The sequence below is a fragment of the Vulpes vulpes genome, chromosome 5 (genome assembly GCF_048418805.1).
Source record: "Vulpes vulpes isolate BD-2025 chromosome 5, VulVul3, whole genome shotgun sequence".
Classification (NCBI taxonomy): domain Eukaryota; kingdom Metazoa; phylum Chordata; class Mammalia; order Carnivora; family Canidae; genus Vulpes; species Vulpes vulpes.
In genome coordinates this window covers 90,315,526-90,331,228 of record NC_132784.1, presented here as the reverse complement: position 1 = coordinate 90,331,228, position 15,703 = coordinate 90,315,526, and the positions used below count along the sequence as shown (strand labels likewise).

The following is a 15,703-nucleotide window of genomic DNA, read 5'->3' as shown; positions in this document are numbered from 1 at the left end:
CGGTGTCCTCCTGCCCGGGACAGTGCCTTAAGGGCGAGCGTGCGACGGGAACCCCATACCTTGGGGGTATATCTTTTTGGAGGGGCGGCTTCATTTCACAGGCACAGTTGATTCAGTCATTGGCCCCAGGGATTAACCCAAATTCCAGCCCCGCAAAGTCCCCAGAAGTCAGGCCGGAGGGTCCGTTCCAAGCCTCTGCATGCACGTCGGTTCCCCTGGCCGTCCAACCTGGCCCCGAGCGGCCCTCCCTGAGTCACCTCAGTAGCAAGCTCACGGGGGCTTCTAGGGGGCCTCGTAGGGATACCAGTGCTCCTTTGACATTTATTTTTATCACTGAGGAAATTCCAAGGGTTTTAGGAGCTCTGTGCCTAAAGTCCAAATACAGCTCTCTTATTGTCAATCACAGTACCACATCAACATTTGAGTTTTTTTGTGGTAAGATACACGTTTATCATTTAATGTACGATTCAGTGGTATTAAGAACATTTATGATGTTGTGCGACCATCGCCAGCATCCATTTTCAAAACCTTTTCATACCAAGCAAACTCCGTACCCATTAAACAGTAACTCTGCACTTCCCCTGTCTTCCAGCCCCTCCGGGCTACTGTCTATTGCTTTGAGTTTTCTATTCTAGGAACTTCAGGTAAGAGGAGCCTTGCAGGGGACCCCCGAGTCAGCGCCGCCTTCGGCCCAGGCCGTGACCCGGGGTCCCGGGATTGAGTCCCACGTCGGGCTCCCTGCATGGAGCCTGCTTCTCCCTCTGCCTGTGTCTCTGCCTCTCTCTCTCTCTCTCTCTGTGTGTCTCTCATGAATAAATAAATAAAATCTTTAAAAAAAAAAAAAGGAGCCATGCAATATTTCATGTTGGACTTATATTTCATTTAGCATAATGTCTTCAGAGTTCATCCGTGTGGTGGCAGGTATCAGAATTTTATTCCTTTTTATAGCTAAATAATATTTCGTTTTACCTATGTACATTCGGTTTACCCGTGCACCTGTTGGTGGACGCTTGGGTTGCTTCCCCCCTTGGCCATGGTGAATAATGCCGCTGTGAACATTGGTGCAGAGCCATCTGTTGGAGTCCCTGTTGTCAGTACTTTGGGGTGTTTATGGCCCCAAATTTTTTTAAAATTAAAAATTTTATTTATTTATTCATGAGAGACACAGAGAGACAGAGACACAGGCTGCCCAGGGCAGTGGAGCGAGAGGGAAGAACCATCACGTAGAGAAATAGGGGGAGAATTCAAGTCTATTAGTGACAATTTGTGAGGGACAAGGGGAGCGGGGAATTTAGGATGACTCCCAGAGAGCAGGGTTCAGGGTGTGAGTGGACCTTAGTGACGTTCGTAGGACAGGGACATGGGGAGGAAGAATGGATGTCGAAGATTAATTCTGTTTGGACACGTTGAGGTGGAGATGTCTGTAAGAGCCCGGCAGGAGTACGGGGTGGAAAGGACCGTCCGTGCACCCTGGAAGTCAGGGGCGAGGGCCGGTCTCCAGTCGGGTCCGGGACTGGCAGTGGTTGAAGCCTTGCGCTTGGATGGAGTGACCTCGTATGGACTTTGAGTGGGAAAGAACATAAGGCTCACAAAAAGCCTTGAGGAAAGGAGCTCGTCCATGTGCACGAAAGGAGGAGCCTCCTGAGGCGGCGGTGCAAGACCGAGTCGATGGTCCCGGAGAGGGGTGCGGCGAAGGTGTGGTCGCGGGGTCACGCGGGACAGAGTCACAATATCGTAGGGGACAGCGGTAACTTGCCGGCCCCTAGGAGACCAGGGTAGAAAAGGAACAGGAAGGACGCACCGGCTGAGGCAGTCGGGCGGCACTGGGGTCCCTCCCCGGGGTCCGCTTCACAGAGTGGGGGCAGCGAAGGCTCAGGAGCTTGGGCCGGGGAGCGATGGGCCGGGTGGGGCTGGGGTGGAGGACGTGCCCAGGACTCAGGAAGGTCGCTGGCCGGGAGACCTCAGCTGCAGGGCCCGAGGACTGGCCGGCCAGGGCTTCTCCATGGGAAAGGCCTTGCAGCGTCCAGGTGAGAGAACAGTGACGATCGGGAGAGGCCAGGGGTACGGCAGGGAGAGGGGTGGCAGGGGACCACAAGGCTGGGGTCAGCGCAGGGGGAGCGCCCCGCGGGGAGGCTTGCAGGGCGGTGGGGGCGGCTGGGGGACCCGAGAGCCACCTCGGGGCTGCTGTCCAGGGTGTCCTCCCCCGGGATGTAAAAGGTGCTCCAGCTCTGGGGGCCGCGAGGGGTGACCCGGCCGGAACAGAAGGGGGCTAACTGGGAGCTTCCAGAACAGTCGGAGTGAGTGATGGCGGGCCAGACCCGGGGCCGAGGCACCAGGGATGGATCCAAGGCGTCTGTGAGGTCTTGGGTTTCCACGCCCCGCTGTAGAGGAAGGCACATTCCCCTTCCACGCTGCAGCCTCAGCCTCATCCCTTCCCATCAACCCACTCACCCTCCCACCCCCTCCATCCGTCAGTTTATCTAGTTGGAATCAGATTTATGCCCAACCCAGAAGTGCCGATTCCGACAAAGCTAACAGGTAGTCACAGACTTTCATCCTTGAATGATGGGTAACTGGCAAGAATCTGCATTTTAGTCTTGAATCTGGAAATAACAAAAAAAAAAAAAAAAAGAATCTGGAAATAGCCGAGACGCTACCTACACCGTCCACCTTCCGAGGAGGGCCCCGCGACCACAGCGCTCTTTCACGCGTGCGGCTTCGTGCGATTATCCCAGCACCTGGTGACCCGGGCGTACACGGGGCTACGCTGTCGTTCCATAGCTGATGTAGGTCTCAGTCGGTCCCGTACCACTGAGACTTCAGTTGTAGTTACAGGAATTTCCAAGTGCTTCGGTACCGAGTGTATTCACAGCCCACCAGAGGGAAGGCGGTACATTCAGTAATAATACTCGTGACGGTTGTGGGCAGTCAGGCCCGGGGACAGCAGGCTACTCGGCTGGGAGGAGGCCAGAAGCGACTACCTTAGCCTTGGTAGTAATTCTTTCCTTCAGCTCTACCGGGGTATAGGTGGCATAAGAATTCTATATATGTAAGGTGTTCAGTTCGGTGTTTTGCCATATATAGATGTTATAAAGTGATCGTCACGATCAAGCTGATGAACATATCCATCCCCTCACAGAACTAGGATTCTCCTTTCTTTTTTGTGAGCACACTTCATGTCTGCTCTCTTAGCAAACCTCAGGTATGCGATACCATGTATCATGCCGGCCTTGGCCTCTCCGGAACTTATGTATCCTGTACGATTGAAACTTTGTACCCTTTGACCAACATCTTCTTATAATCCCGCTGCCCCCCAGCTCCTGGCACCCACCGCTCTACTCTCTGCCTCTACGATTTTGACAATTTTAGATTCCACATATAATTGTGACCATACAGTATTTGTCTTTCTGTGTCTGCAGTATTTCATTTAGCATGATGCCCTCCGGGTTCCTCCATGTTGTCACAGATGGTAGGATTTCCTTCCTTTTAGGATTTCCTTCTTTTATGGCTGAATAATATTCCATTGTGTGTCCCACCTTTTCTTTAACCATTCATCTCTAGTCAGACGTTTAGGTTGTTTCTGTATCTTAGCTATTGTGAATAACATGCTTTCATCCTGCATCCATCCATCCATCCGTCTGTCCATCCAACCATCCACCCATCCATCCAACCGTCCATCCAACCAACCATCCGTCCATCCAACCATCATCCATCCATCCATCGTCTGTCCGTCCATCCGTCCATCCAACCATCCATCCAACCATCCACCCATCCATCCAACCGTCCACCCATCTGTCCAACCATCCATCCATCCAACCATCTATCCATCCGTTCATCCATCCAGCTGTCCACCCATCCAACCATCCATCCATCCAACCGTCCATCCATCTGTCCATCCAGCCATCCATCCATCCAACCGTCCATCCATCCAACCGTCCATCTATCCATCCACCCATCCGTCCATCCAACCGGCCATCCATCCGTCCCTCCGTCCATCCCTCCATCTATCCAACCAAACATCTAACCATCCATCCATCCATCCATCCATCCATCCATCCATCCATCCATTCCTCTAACCATGTTAGGCATCAGAAGTTGGCCAGATATGGTACAATGGAGACACCAGATCTAGAATAACACCTGCAATTGAAATCACAGTGTGATTTCCGTTACACAATCTGCCATTGTTCTCCAACCCTAAGATATACCTGCGGGAGCCCAACAGCTAAGTCACTGAGGATGAGATGGGGACCACCAGCAGCTTGCTAGTAAATGGGCTCTCAGAAAAGAAAAAAAGGCCTGATTTAAAGTGTTTGCTGGTTCCGTGGTTTCAGGATTCCCGACACGGCCAAGTTTAAGCTCCCAAAGTGACGTCCCTGAAGTTGAAGTTGGGAGGTGATGTTAACAATCATCACAGTTCTTAAGAATAAATGAGAATGATGCCAACTGGTTCCTGCGGGCTCCTGTGAGCTGACGCCAGCGCATCTGGCTCCGAACTCGTTTTCCAAGTGTTGTGTGGGGCACTCACTACCTTGCGGCTCTCCTAGCAACTGGCTCTGGTCTGGGCACTGTTGTGTGAGCGAGAGGCCCAGAGGCCCGGCGGGGGTCTCCCCTCGTCCTTCCCGCCGCCGGCCCTCAGGCCGCAGGTCAGGGGGCAGGGGTGCCGGCTCTTAGGCCGCGGGTCGGGGACAGGGGACAGGTGCTGCCTGTCACCGAGTCCGGGCCTATTTTCCTGTCTGCGGTCAGGAGGGAAGGAACCGCCACCAGGTGGACGGAGTCCACGGACCCCCTGGGAAATACTTCGGCCTCAGACTCCATCTATTTCCTGACTTCCACAAACTATCCCCCCCACCCACCCCCAGCGTACTTACGGGGCACCTGCTGTGTGCAAGCCCCTGCTGACCTCTGCAGGCTTGGCTGCAGGACGAGCTGACTGGGCCAGGCTGGCGGTGAGCAGTACGGACTGTCGCCTGGGCTCGGAGGCGGTCACGGTGGAGCCAGGCCAAACCCACATCGGGTCCTGCCCCCGACGGTTCACGTTTTGGGCTGCATGCCTTTTTGGTAAGAGCCCCCTTCCACGTGCGGCCGGGCCCAGGCAGCCGGGGTGCTGATGGCCGACGGAAGTGGGGAGCTGGGGTGCTGACAGCCTCCCCGGGCTGGCGGCACAGCCTGGTCCTCGCCTGGAGCCGGTCCACCAGACACTGAAGGGCGCGGGCGCGGGCATGGGCTGCAGCCTCCAGCTCTGCTTCACCAGCAAGGATGGAGCAGCCAGAGACGACCGAGTGCTAGTGGAATCCCCCCAGGCCGGGCCAGCAGCAGGGGCCCTGCGGCGGTGACCAGAGGCGGCCCAGCCAGGTCCCAGGCCACCCCTACCCCGGGGATGCGGGCAGAGCAGTCGGCAAGGTGACCCCAAGGCCTGTGTCCCCTCCTCTGCCTCTTGATGATAGAGGCCCCGGGAGGCCTCCTGGGGCTCTTGGCTGAGTCTGGGAAGAGGTGTCCTGGGGAGGGGGGCCTGCTCTTGGGGCCATCTGTCCCCGGGGAGGGGACCAGGGCCTTGGCTGATGGACACTCTTCCCTGGTGCCCTCTCCTCCTCTGCAGCCTCCGCAGGCTGCCTTGGGGTGGGGTGGGGTGCTGCAGGCACAGGTGAGGGCCGTGGGGGGGTTGCTGCCGGTACAGGTGAGGCTGTGGTGCTGCGGCTCCAGGCTGCCTGCCTGGGCCTGGGCGCTGTGACCCGCTCTCCGTGGGCGACGGCCCCCTCTGTCCACCCGGCGCCCACCTGTCCGTGCACCGGGGCACCCCAGTTCCTGGGAGCCCCATGTCCAGGGGATGATCCAGGTGCATGTGCACGCGAGGGACAAGGTCGCGAACGTTGCCGCTGGGAGGGGCCCCTGGGAGCAGTGGCGGTCCCAGGCCTGCAGACGGTGACACCAGCGGGCACCTGCCCAGGCCTGTGCTGCTGCGCACGGCTCCCCGGCCCAGGAAGGGCCCCCAGAAAGGGCACGGCAAGCGGAGCCCAGGGCCCAGCGGCCCATCCACTTGGGGCCCCCAGGGGGCACCTGTCTCGGTGCCATGACCTTGCGCTTGAGGCCCTTGGGATGCGCCAGGTAAGGGGGGGTAGAGGCTCGGCGGCCCTCCCCTCCCCTCCCCTGTAGCGGGGCACCCTGGATGGTGGCCAGTGACCGCCCCAATGCGCTCTGCTCACCTCGGTTGGTCCTCAGCCTGGTGTCCAGCTGCCACCTGCAGGACTTGAAGGGTAAGGGTGGAAGCTGGCCTGGTGCCTGACCCCTGGGGCCCGGGCCTCCCCGGCCGTTGCCGACGGAGGATCCGGGGGGGGGGGGGGCCTCTGGCTTCCTGGACATGCCCGCAGAGGCCCCAGGCTCTCCCCCATTTCTACGATGGTGCACGGGAAGGCGGTGCTGGGCCCTCCTCCCGAAGGGTCAGCGCCTCTTTCCAGTGGGAAGCGGTACCTCCCTGAAGGGGCTGGGCACCTTGGGACCCCCGGCTCCCTGACAGGCCTGCATACGAGCAGGGAGGGCCTGCCTTCCCCGGAGGATGTGAACTCTGCACGAAATGGGAGCCCACTCCAAGCCAGTGCGCCTGGAGGCTTCCCCCCCCCCCCCCCCCCCCCCCCCCCCCCCCCCCCCGCCAGCCCTCGGGAAGAACAGAACTCCTGTGTGTTGGTAGGTGTGCGGCTCCCGCCAGGGCCCCGTTCCCCGGGGAAGCCCCTGGATTTCCTCGGGGAGTGGTCACCTGCAGTACAGAGCTGCTGTCTCCCCCCTCCTCGCCCTGGGAGCCGTGGAGCACTCCCGGGGGCCCCCACCCTCCACCTGTCACACGGCAGCTCACAAAGCCTGAGGCCTTCAGGCCAAGACGCAGTGCTGTTCAGCTCCATAGAGGGCCGGGAGCGGGGGACGAGGCCCTGTCCCCCAGGTTAAGTATCAGGACCCTGTCCCCCAGGTTAAGTATCAGGACCCTCAGCCGCCTACCTGTGGGACGGTAGGGCCCGAAATCATCCTCCACAGTGTGGAAACCCCTCAGAAAGTGACAGGAGGGTGTGTTGGACCTTGTAGAGGTCCCAGGAGAGACCGGCTCAAAAACTTCCTTTATAGGGTGGTGTCCTCAGCCCCAGGTGCTTGTGGGATTACCTCAGATGTTAATTCCTGTTGAATAAAGACACAAGGGACACCTGGGTGGCTCAGCAGTTGAGCGCTGCCTTCAGCCCAGGGTGTGACCCTGGGGTCCTGGGATCGAGTATGGCATCAGCCTCCCGCAGGGAGCCTGCTTCTCCCTCTGCCTCTCTGTCATGAATAAATAAAATCTTTAAGAAAAAATTAAGGACACAAGATATGAAACATATGAGGAAGTCTAGCACCACTCATTAATCACCTCAACAGCTTTCTCTGCTCTACCGTGTATCAGGGGTTAGAGATACATCAGGGTACAAGACAGTTAAAAACTTACTACACTGTATGCTGACTCCCTTGGATTTAAATTAAAAAAGATAAAACCTTTGCAGTTGGAGCTTACTTTTAGGTTGGGAGAGATAGACAATAAATATGCACAGCAGACTTGGTAATGATTCAAGTTATGGAGAAGTAAAGCAGGAAAGGGGATTAGGACATAGTGGAGGCCGAGGTCACAATTTAAAATATCATGACCTGGGAAGGCCCACATTCATGCGGAGGTGAGTCAAAAGGGGTTTTTGGTTTTTGGGGGAAGAGCATTTCAGATAAAGGGAAGAGCAAAGGCATATGCTCTGAGGCAGGAGCATGATGGAAGTTTCAAAATAGGAGGTCAGTGTGGCTGAAGAGTAAGAGGGAGAATAATAGATGAAACCAGAGAAGTGAGCAAGATCGGTTTTTTGGGTAAGGCTTTATGTTATTGCAACTCATTTTTTTTTTAAATATATTTTTTAAATTTTACTTATTTATGATAGGCACACAGTGAGAGAGAGAGAGAGAGAGGCAGAGACACAGGCAGAGGGAGAAGCAGGCTCCATGCACCGGGAGCCCAACGTGGGACTCGATCCCAGGTCTCCAGGATCGCGCCCTGGGCCAAAGGCAGGCGCCAAACCACTGCGCCACCCAGGGATCCCCTCATTTTTTTTTTAAGATTATTTATTCATGAGAGACCCAGAGAGAGGCAGGACAAAGGCAGAGGGAGAAGCAGGCTCCATGCAGGGAGCCCGATGTGGGACTCCATCCTGGGTCTCCAGGATCGCTCCCTGGGCTAAAGGCAGGCGCTAAACCACTGAGCCATCCGGGTATCCCCTACAACTCACTGGTTTTAAGAAGAGTAATGACAAAATCTGGCTTATGTTTTAACAGGAGTTATAATTACTCTAGGATTTTTTGGACCCGATTAATTAGAAGCAAGGAACTCAGATGCGAAGACCAAAGCTAGACAAGAATCTTTGGGGAGCATAAGGAATGGTTTGGGACCATGTGAAGATCTGGGGCAGGCAGTTGGATAATGAATTTCGGGCTAGCAGAGGCGAGCTGTGCTTGAGGTAGGATCTTGGAGGTCGTAAGCGTGGAGACAGGATCTGAAGCCGCGTAAGTGGATGAGATCACCCAGGACGTGAGAGGATACAGAAGAGCAGAGATTCACCAACTGAGAACCAGGGATCCTCAGCGTTCTGAGGTCGGCAGTCCACATGCCCAACAAGCAGAATTCATTCCTGATGAACAAGAAATAATAGTGATTTGAAAAGTAAGAATCTGAAAATGTGTAGGTTGTTAAAGACTCGCGGCCACAGAACCAGGCGAGGTCACAAAACACAAGCGGGTAGAGATGATGAAAAAGAGCCACACGGAAATCCTACGAGTGAAAGACACCATCACTGCCACAAGCATCCCAAGGGACGAGCAGGAGACTAGACACAGCTAAGAGCTGGTGAGCAGGACGACAGAAGGGAAGAAATCCACCAAGGTGACAAACAGGTAAGTCTCTTCGGGTGGCATCTCTGTTAAATGCTCTCAAGGGGCTAGCTCCTCACCTCCCAGGCCAGGACTCCCTGTTGGAAGCAAACGTGAATCAGGGTCTAGACTTGGAATAAGACTCTTAACATGAAGGAAAGAGGAATTTCTAGATCTGGGCGGATTTGCTGGCAGGACTGAAGACCTCTGCTGACAAGGGCCGACGTCCACCAGCAGGTTAGCATGCCGGCCTCCACAACGCCTACCTGGATCAGCTGCGCATCAGTGCCCACCCAAGGGGCGGGGCCCCGGCGCTCAGACTGCTCCCCATCCCGGAAGGTCGGGCATGCACCGACCCTGAGCACGTGCTGACCGTGCAGCCTTCCCAGGCAGACGCAGTATGCAGACAGGTCCACCAGCCACAAAAACCAGGGATGGGCCGTTTCTCTGCTCATCCTGCGGTGGTGACAGAGACCACCTGGGACTCGAGCGAGTCAGAGCCGGAGCATCGTTGGCTTCTGGGCTGTCCACCTTAGCCGGGTTTGAGATAAAAAAACACGCTGTGGACCTATTTTGCTCATAAACAACTTTTATTTTTGTTCTCAGTATGTGCCCTTGAAGATTCCAAAATGTCTGGAGTTTCTGATTCTCCTGGGACCAGAGGTAAAAGCCTTGTGCGGAAACACTCAACCTTGGCGCATCGCTCTCTCCTGAGGAGCTAAGCTGGAAGGCCTCAGGGAGAGGAAGCGGACACTCACACCGTATTCCAAGATGGGTAACACAGCGAACAAAGAATTAGTAAAACATAGACTCAGTCTGTAGAGGGCTTCAAATATACATATTCTATATATATAAACCTGTTATATAGGATTTCAACTTATTGTTTCCTTGTGACTTGTAATTAAAGTACAAATGATATAGATGTTGTACACCGCTGATTTCCCCTTCTCGGCCCCCCTCCCTCCCCAACATAAATAACATTACAAAGGTCACGTGATCCTAAGAGTTTTTGTTGTTGTCAATATTTTGTTTTAAAAATCATTTCCCCTTCCTCCCCTGCAAACTACCTCTGAGAGTTTGTAACACAGCAGCCGGGAACGGACACGACTGGGGACGGCATGGATCTAACGCACAGAGCGCACGACGCGGCTTCTCACTGGCACCAGGCGGGCTTTGGCAGGTCCCACGGACAACAGAGGCTAGGCGGGAAGTGGGGCAGGTGCGGCGCTTTCGTCCTCCGCCAAAGAGGCGGCGGCGGCGGGACCACCGAGAGAAGCCCTAAAGGCATCGAGGTTTTGCACAGCTCCAGAAACGTCCTGGCTCAGTATTTACACGGTTATCTTTCTGCTGCATTTTTCTTTTGAGAAATTTGTGTGTCGGAGTTTGGCTGGGGGAAAGAAGCAACTTAAAAACCCAAAACGAACCAATTCCCACTTATGTAAAAGTCCCGTTGTAAGTCTTACCCAGTTATTTTCACACACATCATTAGATACTGACAATGACTGGGTTCTTTTCTTACTCTTTTTTTGAAAAGCATGAGAAGAAAGAGGAGAGAGCTAGGGAACGAGGGAGGGAGGAGGGAAGGAGGGGTACCCTAAGGGGAGCGCCGTCCCTTCTTCAGCATTAGGTGACACTGGATGGTCTGGATTCGGTTCTTGGCCGGGACGAACTCAGGCTGCAGCTTCAGCGTCGATTCATACCACACCAGGGCCTTCTCAAACTCTTCCTGTGAGGAGCAAGGGACAGACATGAGACATGCTGCCACTGCCCGCCTCTGAACGCCACTGTTTCCTCCGCGCTGGTAGCGACCCTGCAGCGCCTCCTCAGCAGGTCCCTATCTCTGAGGAAGCCGAGGCCCGGCAGGAGCACCACCTCCAAGGTCCCCACCACACAGACAGTGAGGCTGGAGCCCGGGAGCCCGGGGAGGGGGGAGCCATGCACAGGCTGGACGCGGGGGGCAAGAGTGGACCAACACTACTGAGCTCTGGCCGCGGGCCAGGCCCTGTGCCTCCGTCTCATCTGCACAGAAACCCCGAGAACTATGCCTGCCAGGTGCTCCTCGTTCATCTGCCTGCGTTCCCTATTATAGCTAGGGAGCTGGAAGTCAAGTGTCTCAAAGTCACTTACTGTAGAGTTTGAAACTGTTTTCGGTTCTCCTGAGCATTTAAAAATATGAGCATCATTTGGAAATGATCACTGTCATACTGAAGGTGTTCATGTTTGGCTGAGACCAAGACTTTTTTTTTAAAATTTACTTCTGCCATTTTGCTATTTCTTTTTCTTTTTTCTAAGATTTTATTTTATTATCCATGAGAGACACACAGAGAGAGAGAGGCAGAGACCCAGGCAGAGGAAGAAGCAGGCCCCATGCGGGGAGCCCGACGTGGGACTCGATCCCGGGTCTCCAGGATCAGGCCCCGGGCTGCAGGCGGTGCTAAACCACGAGCCACCCGGGCTGCCCCGAGTCCAAGACTCTCAAAGAAGAGCCCAAACCAAACGGTTAAATGACTCCTTCGGCAGAATTCCTCGTTCATAGTAGCAACTTTCACATTTACTGGAGACAAAAATAGATTCTTCAATTTTAAGCAGCAGAGGGAAATCTGCACGTTCAGCAGCACCTACCTGGCCAAATTATACTCGCTGCCTTTCAAGTCAAGGATGACATGTAAACTTACAGCATCAAGTCACTCATTCTATTAACCTTTATGGAGAGAACCTTGGGAAGAGCCCCGTGTGGGACGCAAGCTTCAGATGAAAGTGCGTGGCACGATTCTCATGTTAAATTCAGCTGTGACAGCTTCTGGGGGACCCCTGGGGTTTTAGATTCTGAAATCAGGAGCTGTTCCTGACCAGAATGAGGGTTCTAGACGAGGGCTTTGCCATTTTCTCTGTAGTATCGCCACGAAACTAGTGGCACGTCATCGCTCATTACATGTTCATACACACACCTCGCGTGTGCCGAGCCCTGTGAAGGGCTAGGAACAGAAAGATGGAAGGTGTCTTTTTCCTGAGGTGCTCAGTGTCCGGGGGGAGAGACAGATACTTAAAAAATTATAAAACAAGGTGAAAATATGGTGGAGACATGCACAGGGCCTTGAAAGTGCAGTGACAGGTATGAAGCCGAGCCTGAAAGCAGGAGGGCACGAGTGCTGACGTCCACGCGGAGTGTTAGGTAAGGCTTTCTGGAACAGGTAATGTTTCCAGAAAACTAGGTAAATCCGACTCTCCCGTTAGTGTTCAACTTACCGGGAGGAGCTACACAGTTGCAAATACTTAGATTTCACTAAGTGAAATAAGTAGTGAATTTCATCACTATTTTCTTTTTACTTCACAAACCCCTCAGCCATAAAGTGCCCTTTGGTGGCACTGACGATGGACAGACACAGGACACACAGGAACCTGGAGGCTGTGGACAAGGTCACGAGAGATCTGAAAGCAGAGGTGCGCCCAGGGGACAGCAAGTCCCAGGACCAGGGGGACAGCCAGACCCACTATCGGGGACAGCCAGGCCCAGGACCGGGGGGACAGCCAGGCCCAGGACGGGGAGACAGCCAGGCCCAGGACCGGGGGAACAGCCAGGCCCAGGACTGGGGGACAGCCAGGCTGAGGACCGGGGGGACAGCCAGGCCGAGGACCGGGGGGACAGCCAGGCCCAGGACCAAGGACAGCGAGGCCTAGGACCGGGGGGGGGGGGGGCGCGAGGCCCAGGACTGGGGGGACTGGCAGACCCAGGACTGGGGGACAGCCAGGGCTGCCACACGCCCCTCCACGCTCACCATCGCCACGTAGACGTTGCCCAGCGTGAAGTGGTTGACGGCGAAGTGCGGCGCGATCTCCACGGCCATGGTGGCTACTATGACAGCGTCGTTCCAGAGCCTGGCATTGTGCAGGATGTTGGCCAGGCTAATGAGGGGCACGTCCTGCGGTGGGAGGACAGGGGCGAGAAGGAAAGGACGTGGGTTTTGGGCTCTTGTGGCCGGGCGTCCTGGTCACAAAGAGCACGGCCAGCTTTCCCGGGCAGCCTCTGTGGTCCGCTTGCTCGGGGCCCACGCAGGGCTCACGTGGGAGTAAACCGGCGTGTCACTCCCTTCAATGGGCAAGTCCTGCCTCAAAATACAAGGCAGGAGAGTCAACCGAGTAAGGAAGCTGCTTAGTGAAGGCGCTGGTTTGCACCGGGGCAGGCCGTCCCCGGCCAACACCGTCCCGGGCCACACTGGGATGCCTGCTGTCGTACCGAGTGTCTGTGTTCACCTGTGAGACACAGAGGCAGACACCCCGGCGGAGGGAGCAGCAGCTGCCTGCGGGCCCAATGCGGGACTTGATCCCGGGACCCGGGGGCCCAGCCTGGGCCGAGGGTAGAGGCTGTGCCGCTGGGCCCCCGGTGCCCCTCAGAGCATCGAGCGCAGGGCCCGGGCATCCCGTGCATGAAGCGGCCTCCGGGCCCCAGCCAGCCTGCGGACCCGCAGCGACAACCGGCATTTGTGAAAAGGTCGAAGTGACCCGGAGCTGCAGGGCCTTTGTTTTTGTGGAGAAGGATGAGTCAAGGGCCAGGAGCGGCCGATCACCGGACGCCATGGAGGCTGCTTCGGGTCTGGACGCGAGCGGCGGTGGCAGCGAGGCCCCCAGGCCCCGGGACAGGCTGCGCGGCCGGCATGCCTACAGGGCCGGGCCGAGGTGGGCATCCTCAAGGCCCCCAGGCCCTTCCCACTCGGGCTGAGCACAGGAGCGCGGGAGCGGGGCTGCAGCTCACCTTCATCTGGTGTGGCGCGTAGTGCAGGGCCTGGCGGAGGCAGTCGATGGCCTTCTTTCCTTGGCCCTTCACTCTCCAGTAGAGGGCCGCCATGCTGGAGAGCACCCAGGAAGTCTGGTTCTGCGAAGGGACAAAGGGATGGGCGGCGAGGCCGGGGCTCAGCAAGGGGCCGGCGAGCCCCGAGGCTCCGAGCAGGAGCACCACCCGGGGCCGCCGGCTGGCTGCGTCCCCCCCAGCGTGAGGACACTGCGGCTCCGGGTCTGAAGGTCTGGCCCGAATTCACTCAACTGCACATGGCAGCTTCCTTCCCGCGCGTGTTCTTTTGGATTTAAATTAACTTATTAAAAAAAATTCACTGAACTTTTTGAACAGGTAACTCGTTTGCATGTTTCAAAGACCAGAAATTACATGAAGTTGTAAGTGAAAACTCTCCCCCTCTTTCCTGTCTCTATTGGACACAAGGAAACACTATTTTACTTTTTGGTCCTATGGAACTTTCTAGGATTTCTTTACAGGTTATGTAAGCAAATATGAATATAGGCTTATAATCCCCGCTTTCTCTATGAGGCAACGTATTACTTTTATGTAAGAGGTAACAATCATTTGCACTCTGTTTTTTTTTTTTTTTTTTTAAGATTTGAGGGACAGAGAGAGAGGGAGAGGGGCGGGAGAGAGGGAGAGAGAGAGGGAGAGAGAGCGTGAGCCCGAGCAGGAAGGGCAGAGGGAGAGAGAATCTCAAGCAGCCTCTGCTGAGTGCAGACCCAGATGCGGGCTCAGGGCTCGGCCTCCAGGTGCTGAGATCGTGACCTGAGTCGAAACCGAGAGGATTCAACTCCAGATGCAGACACGGGGATACGCGTGTCATCAGCACACACCGCTCCCCATACGCTCACGACAATTTAATCACCCACCAGAAGTACCTGGGTCCCTGTTTCCTTACAGCCTCACCACAGTCTGTTAAACCCTTCGACTCCATTAGGAGATAAAAAATGGGGTTTAAATATGCATTTCTCTTACGAGTGGAACTGACCACCTTTCATGTTTGACAGCTCTTTGTATTTCTTTTCTGTGAAGTATCTGTTCTTACATTTTGTTCGCTTTTCTGTAAGGTCTTTATTTCATCTATTTAAAAAAGTTCCTTATATACCTATACGTACTAGGGAGATTAGTCCCTTGTCTGTGGTATGAATCACAGATACAGTCCCTCAGTTTCCTGGAGTCTGCCTTTGGACCTATGGTTTTTTTGTGTGATGTAGGTTCTGATTTCTACATAGTTCAGCTTATTGATTTTTTTAAAGAAGATTTTATTTATTTATTCATGAGAGGCAGAGACACAGGCAGAGAGAGAGAAGCAGGCTCCATCCAGGGAGCCCGATGTGGGACTCGATCCCCGGTCTCCACGATCAGGCCCTGGGCCAAAGGTGGGTGCCAAACTGCTGAGCCACCCAGGGATCCCCAGCTTATTAATTCAGATCGCTTCTGGATTTTCAGTTGTAGCTAACAAGATCTTGCTTACTTCACAGTTATCAAGAAATTTTACCATGTTTTTTCCCCTAGAAATTTTTATAGTTTCATTTTTTACATTTAAATCCTTGATCCCTTTGAAATTTAACTCGGTATAAAAGACAGAGATCCAATTTTAATTTTCCCAGGTTACTAGGTTGTCTCAATGAGACTTAACAAATAATTCATCTCTCTTCCCCCAGTGAGATGCTACTTTTACCATATACAAAATTTCAGTACTTAATTTAGGTCTGATTGTGGATTTTCCCGTCTATTTCATTTGGATGGGTGGTCTTTTACTCCCAGCCATTACAGATGAAGCAATCAGAAAACTTCCCCTGCTTTCTACCTTCTTTCTTTCTTCCAATCTAATTTCTTGGTGATTTAATCATTCTTCCTTGTCAGGGCATACAGTATTTACATTCTGTTCTATCACCCTATTCCCCACGTTTGTTTTCCTATTGGTTGTGCACTTAAATACATTAATTGATCACTGACATTACTTTTGGGTGGCTTCCCCAATCATCTCGT

General features: G+C 54.5%; 2 protein-coding genes across 3 annotated transcripts in view; both read right to left on the bottom strand.

Moving 5' to 3' along the window:
- Positions 1 to 4,871: 4,871 nt before the first annotated feature.
- On the bottom strand, positions 4,872 to 7,161 carry LOC112914609 (uncharacterized). The gene is made up of 2 exons (XM_025991701.2): positions 6,988 to 7,161; positions 4,872 to 6,246 (listed from the first exon to the last, which is right to left on the bottom strand). Exons 1-2 carry the CDS (start codon positions 7,012 to 7,014, stop codon positions 5,248 to 5,250), a joined length of 1,026 nt encoding a protein of 341 aa, XP_025847486.2. The 5' UTR covers positions 7,015 to 7,161; the 3' UTR covers positions 4,872 to 5,247.
- A 2,329-nt stretch (positions 7,162 to 9,490) lies between these two features.
- The window catches only part of TTC17 (tetratricopeptide repeat domain 17), a 116,471-nt gene continuing 110,258 nt past the window's right edge, over positions 9,491 to 15,703 (bottom strand). For both annotated transcript variants that reach the window (XM_072759181.1, XM_072759180.1), the window contains 3 exons: positions 13,670 to 13,789; positions 12,696 to 12,839; positions 9,491 to 10,645 (listed from right to left, as the gene is read on the bottom strand). In XM_072759181.1, coding sequence (XP_072615282.1) covers positions 10,514 to 10,645; positions 12,696 to 12,839; positions 13,670 to 13,789 — 396 coding nt within the window. In that variant the 3' untranslated portion in view covers positions 9,491 to 10,513. The remainder of the gene's footprint in view (positions 10,646 to 12,695; positions 12,840 to 13,669; positions 13,790 to 15,703) is intronic.

Bases quoted from the DNA above. Each gene is read 5' to 3' on its own strand.
- LOC112914609 (XM_025991701.2), bottom strand. From the start codon at position 7,014: ATGATTTCGGGCCCTACCGTCCCACAG. The intron at 6,247-6,987 runs GTAGGCGGCTGA...TTACCCTTCAAG, and splicing joins CGGGCCCTACCGTCCCACAG to TCCTGCAGGTGGCAGCTGGA.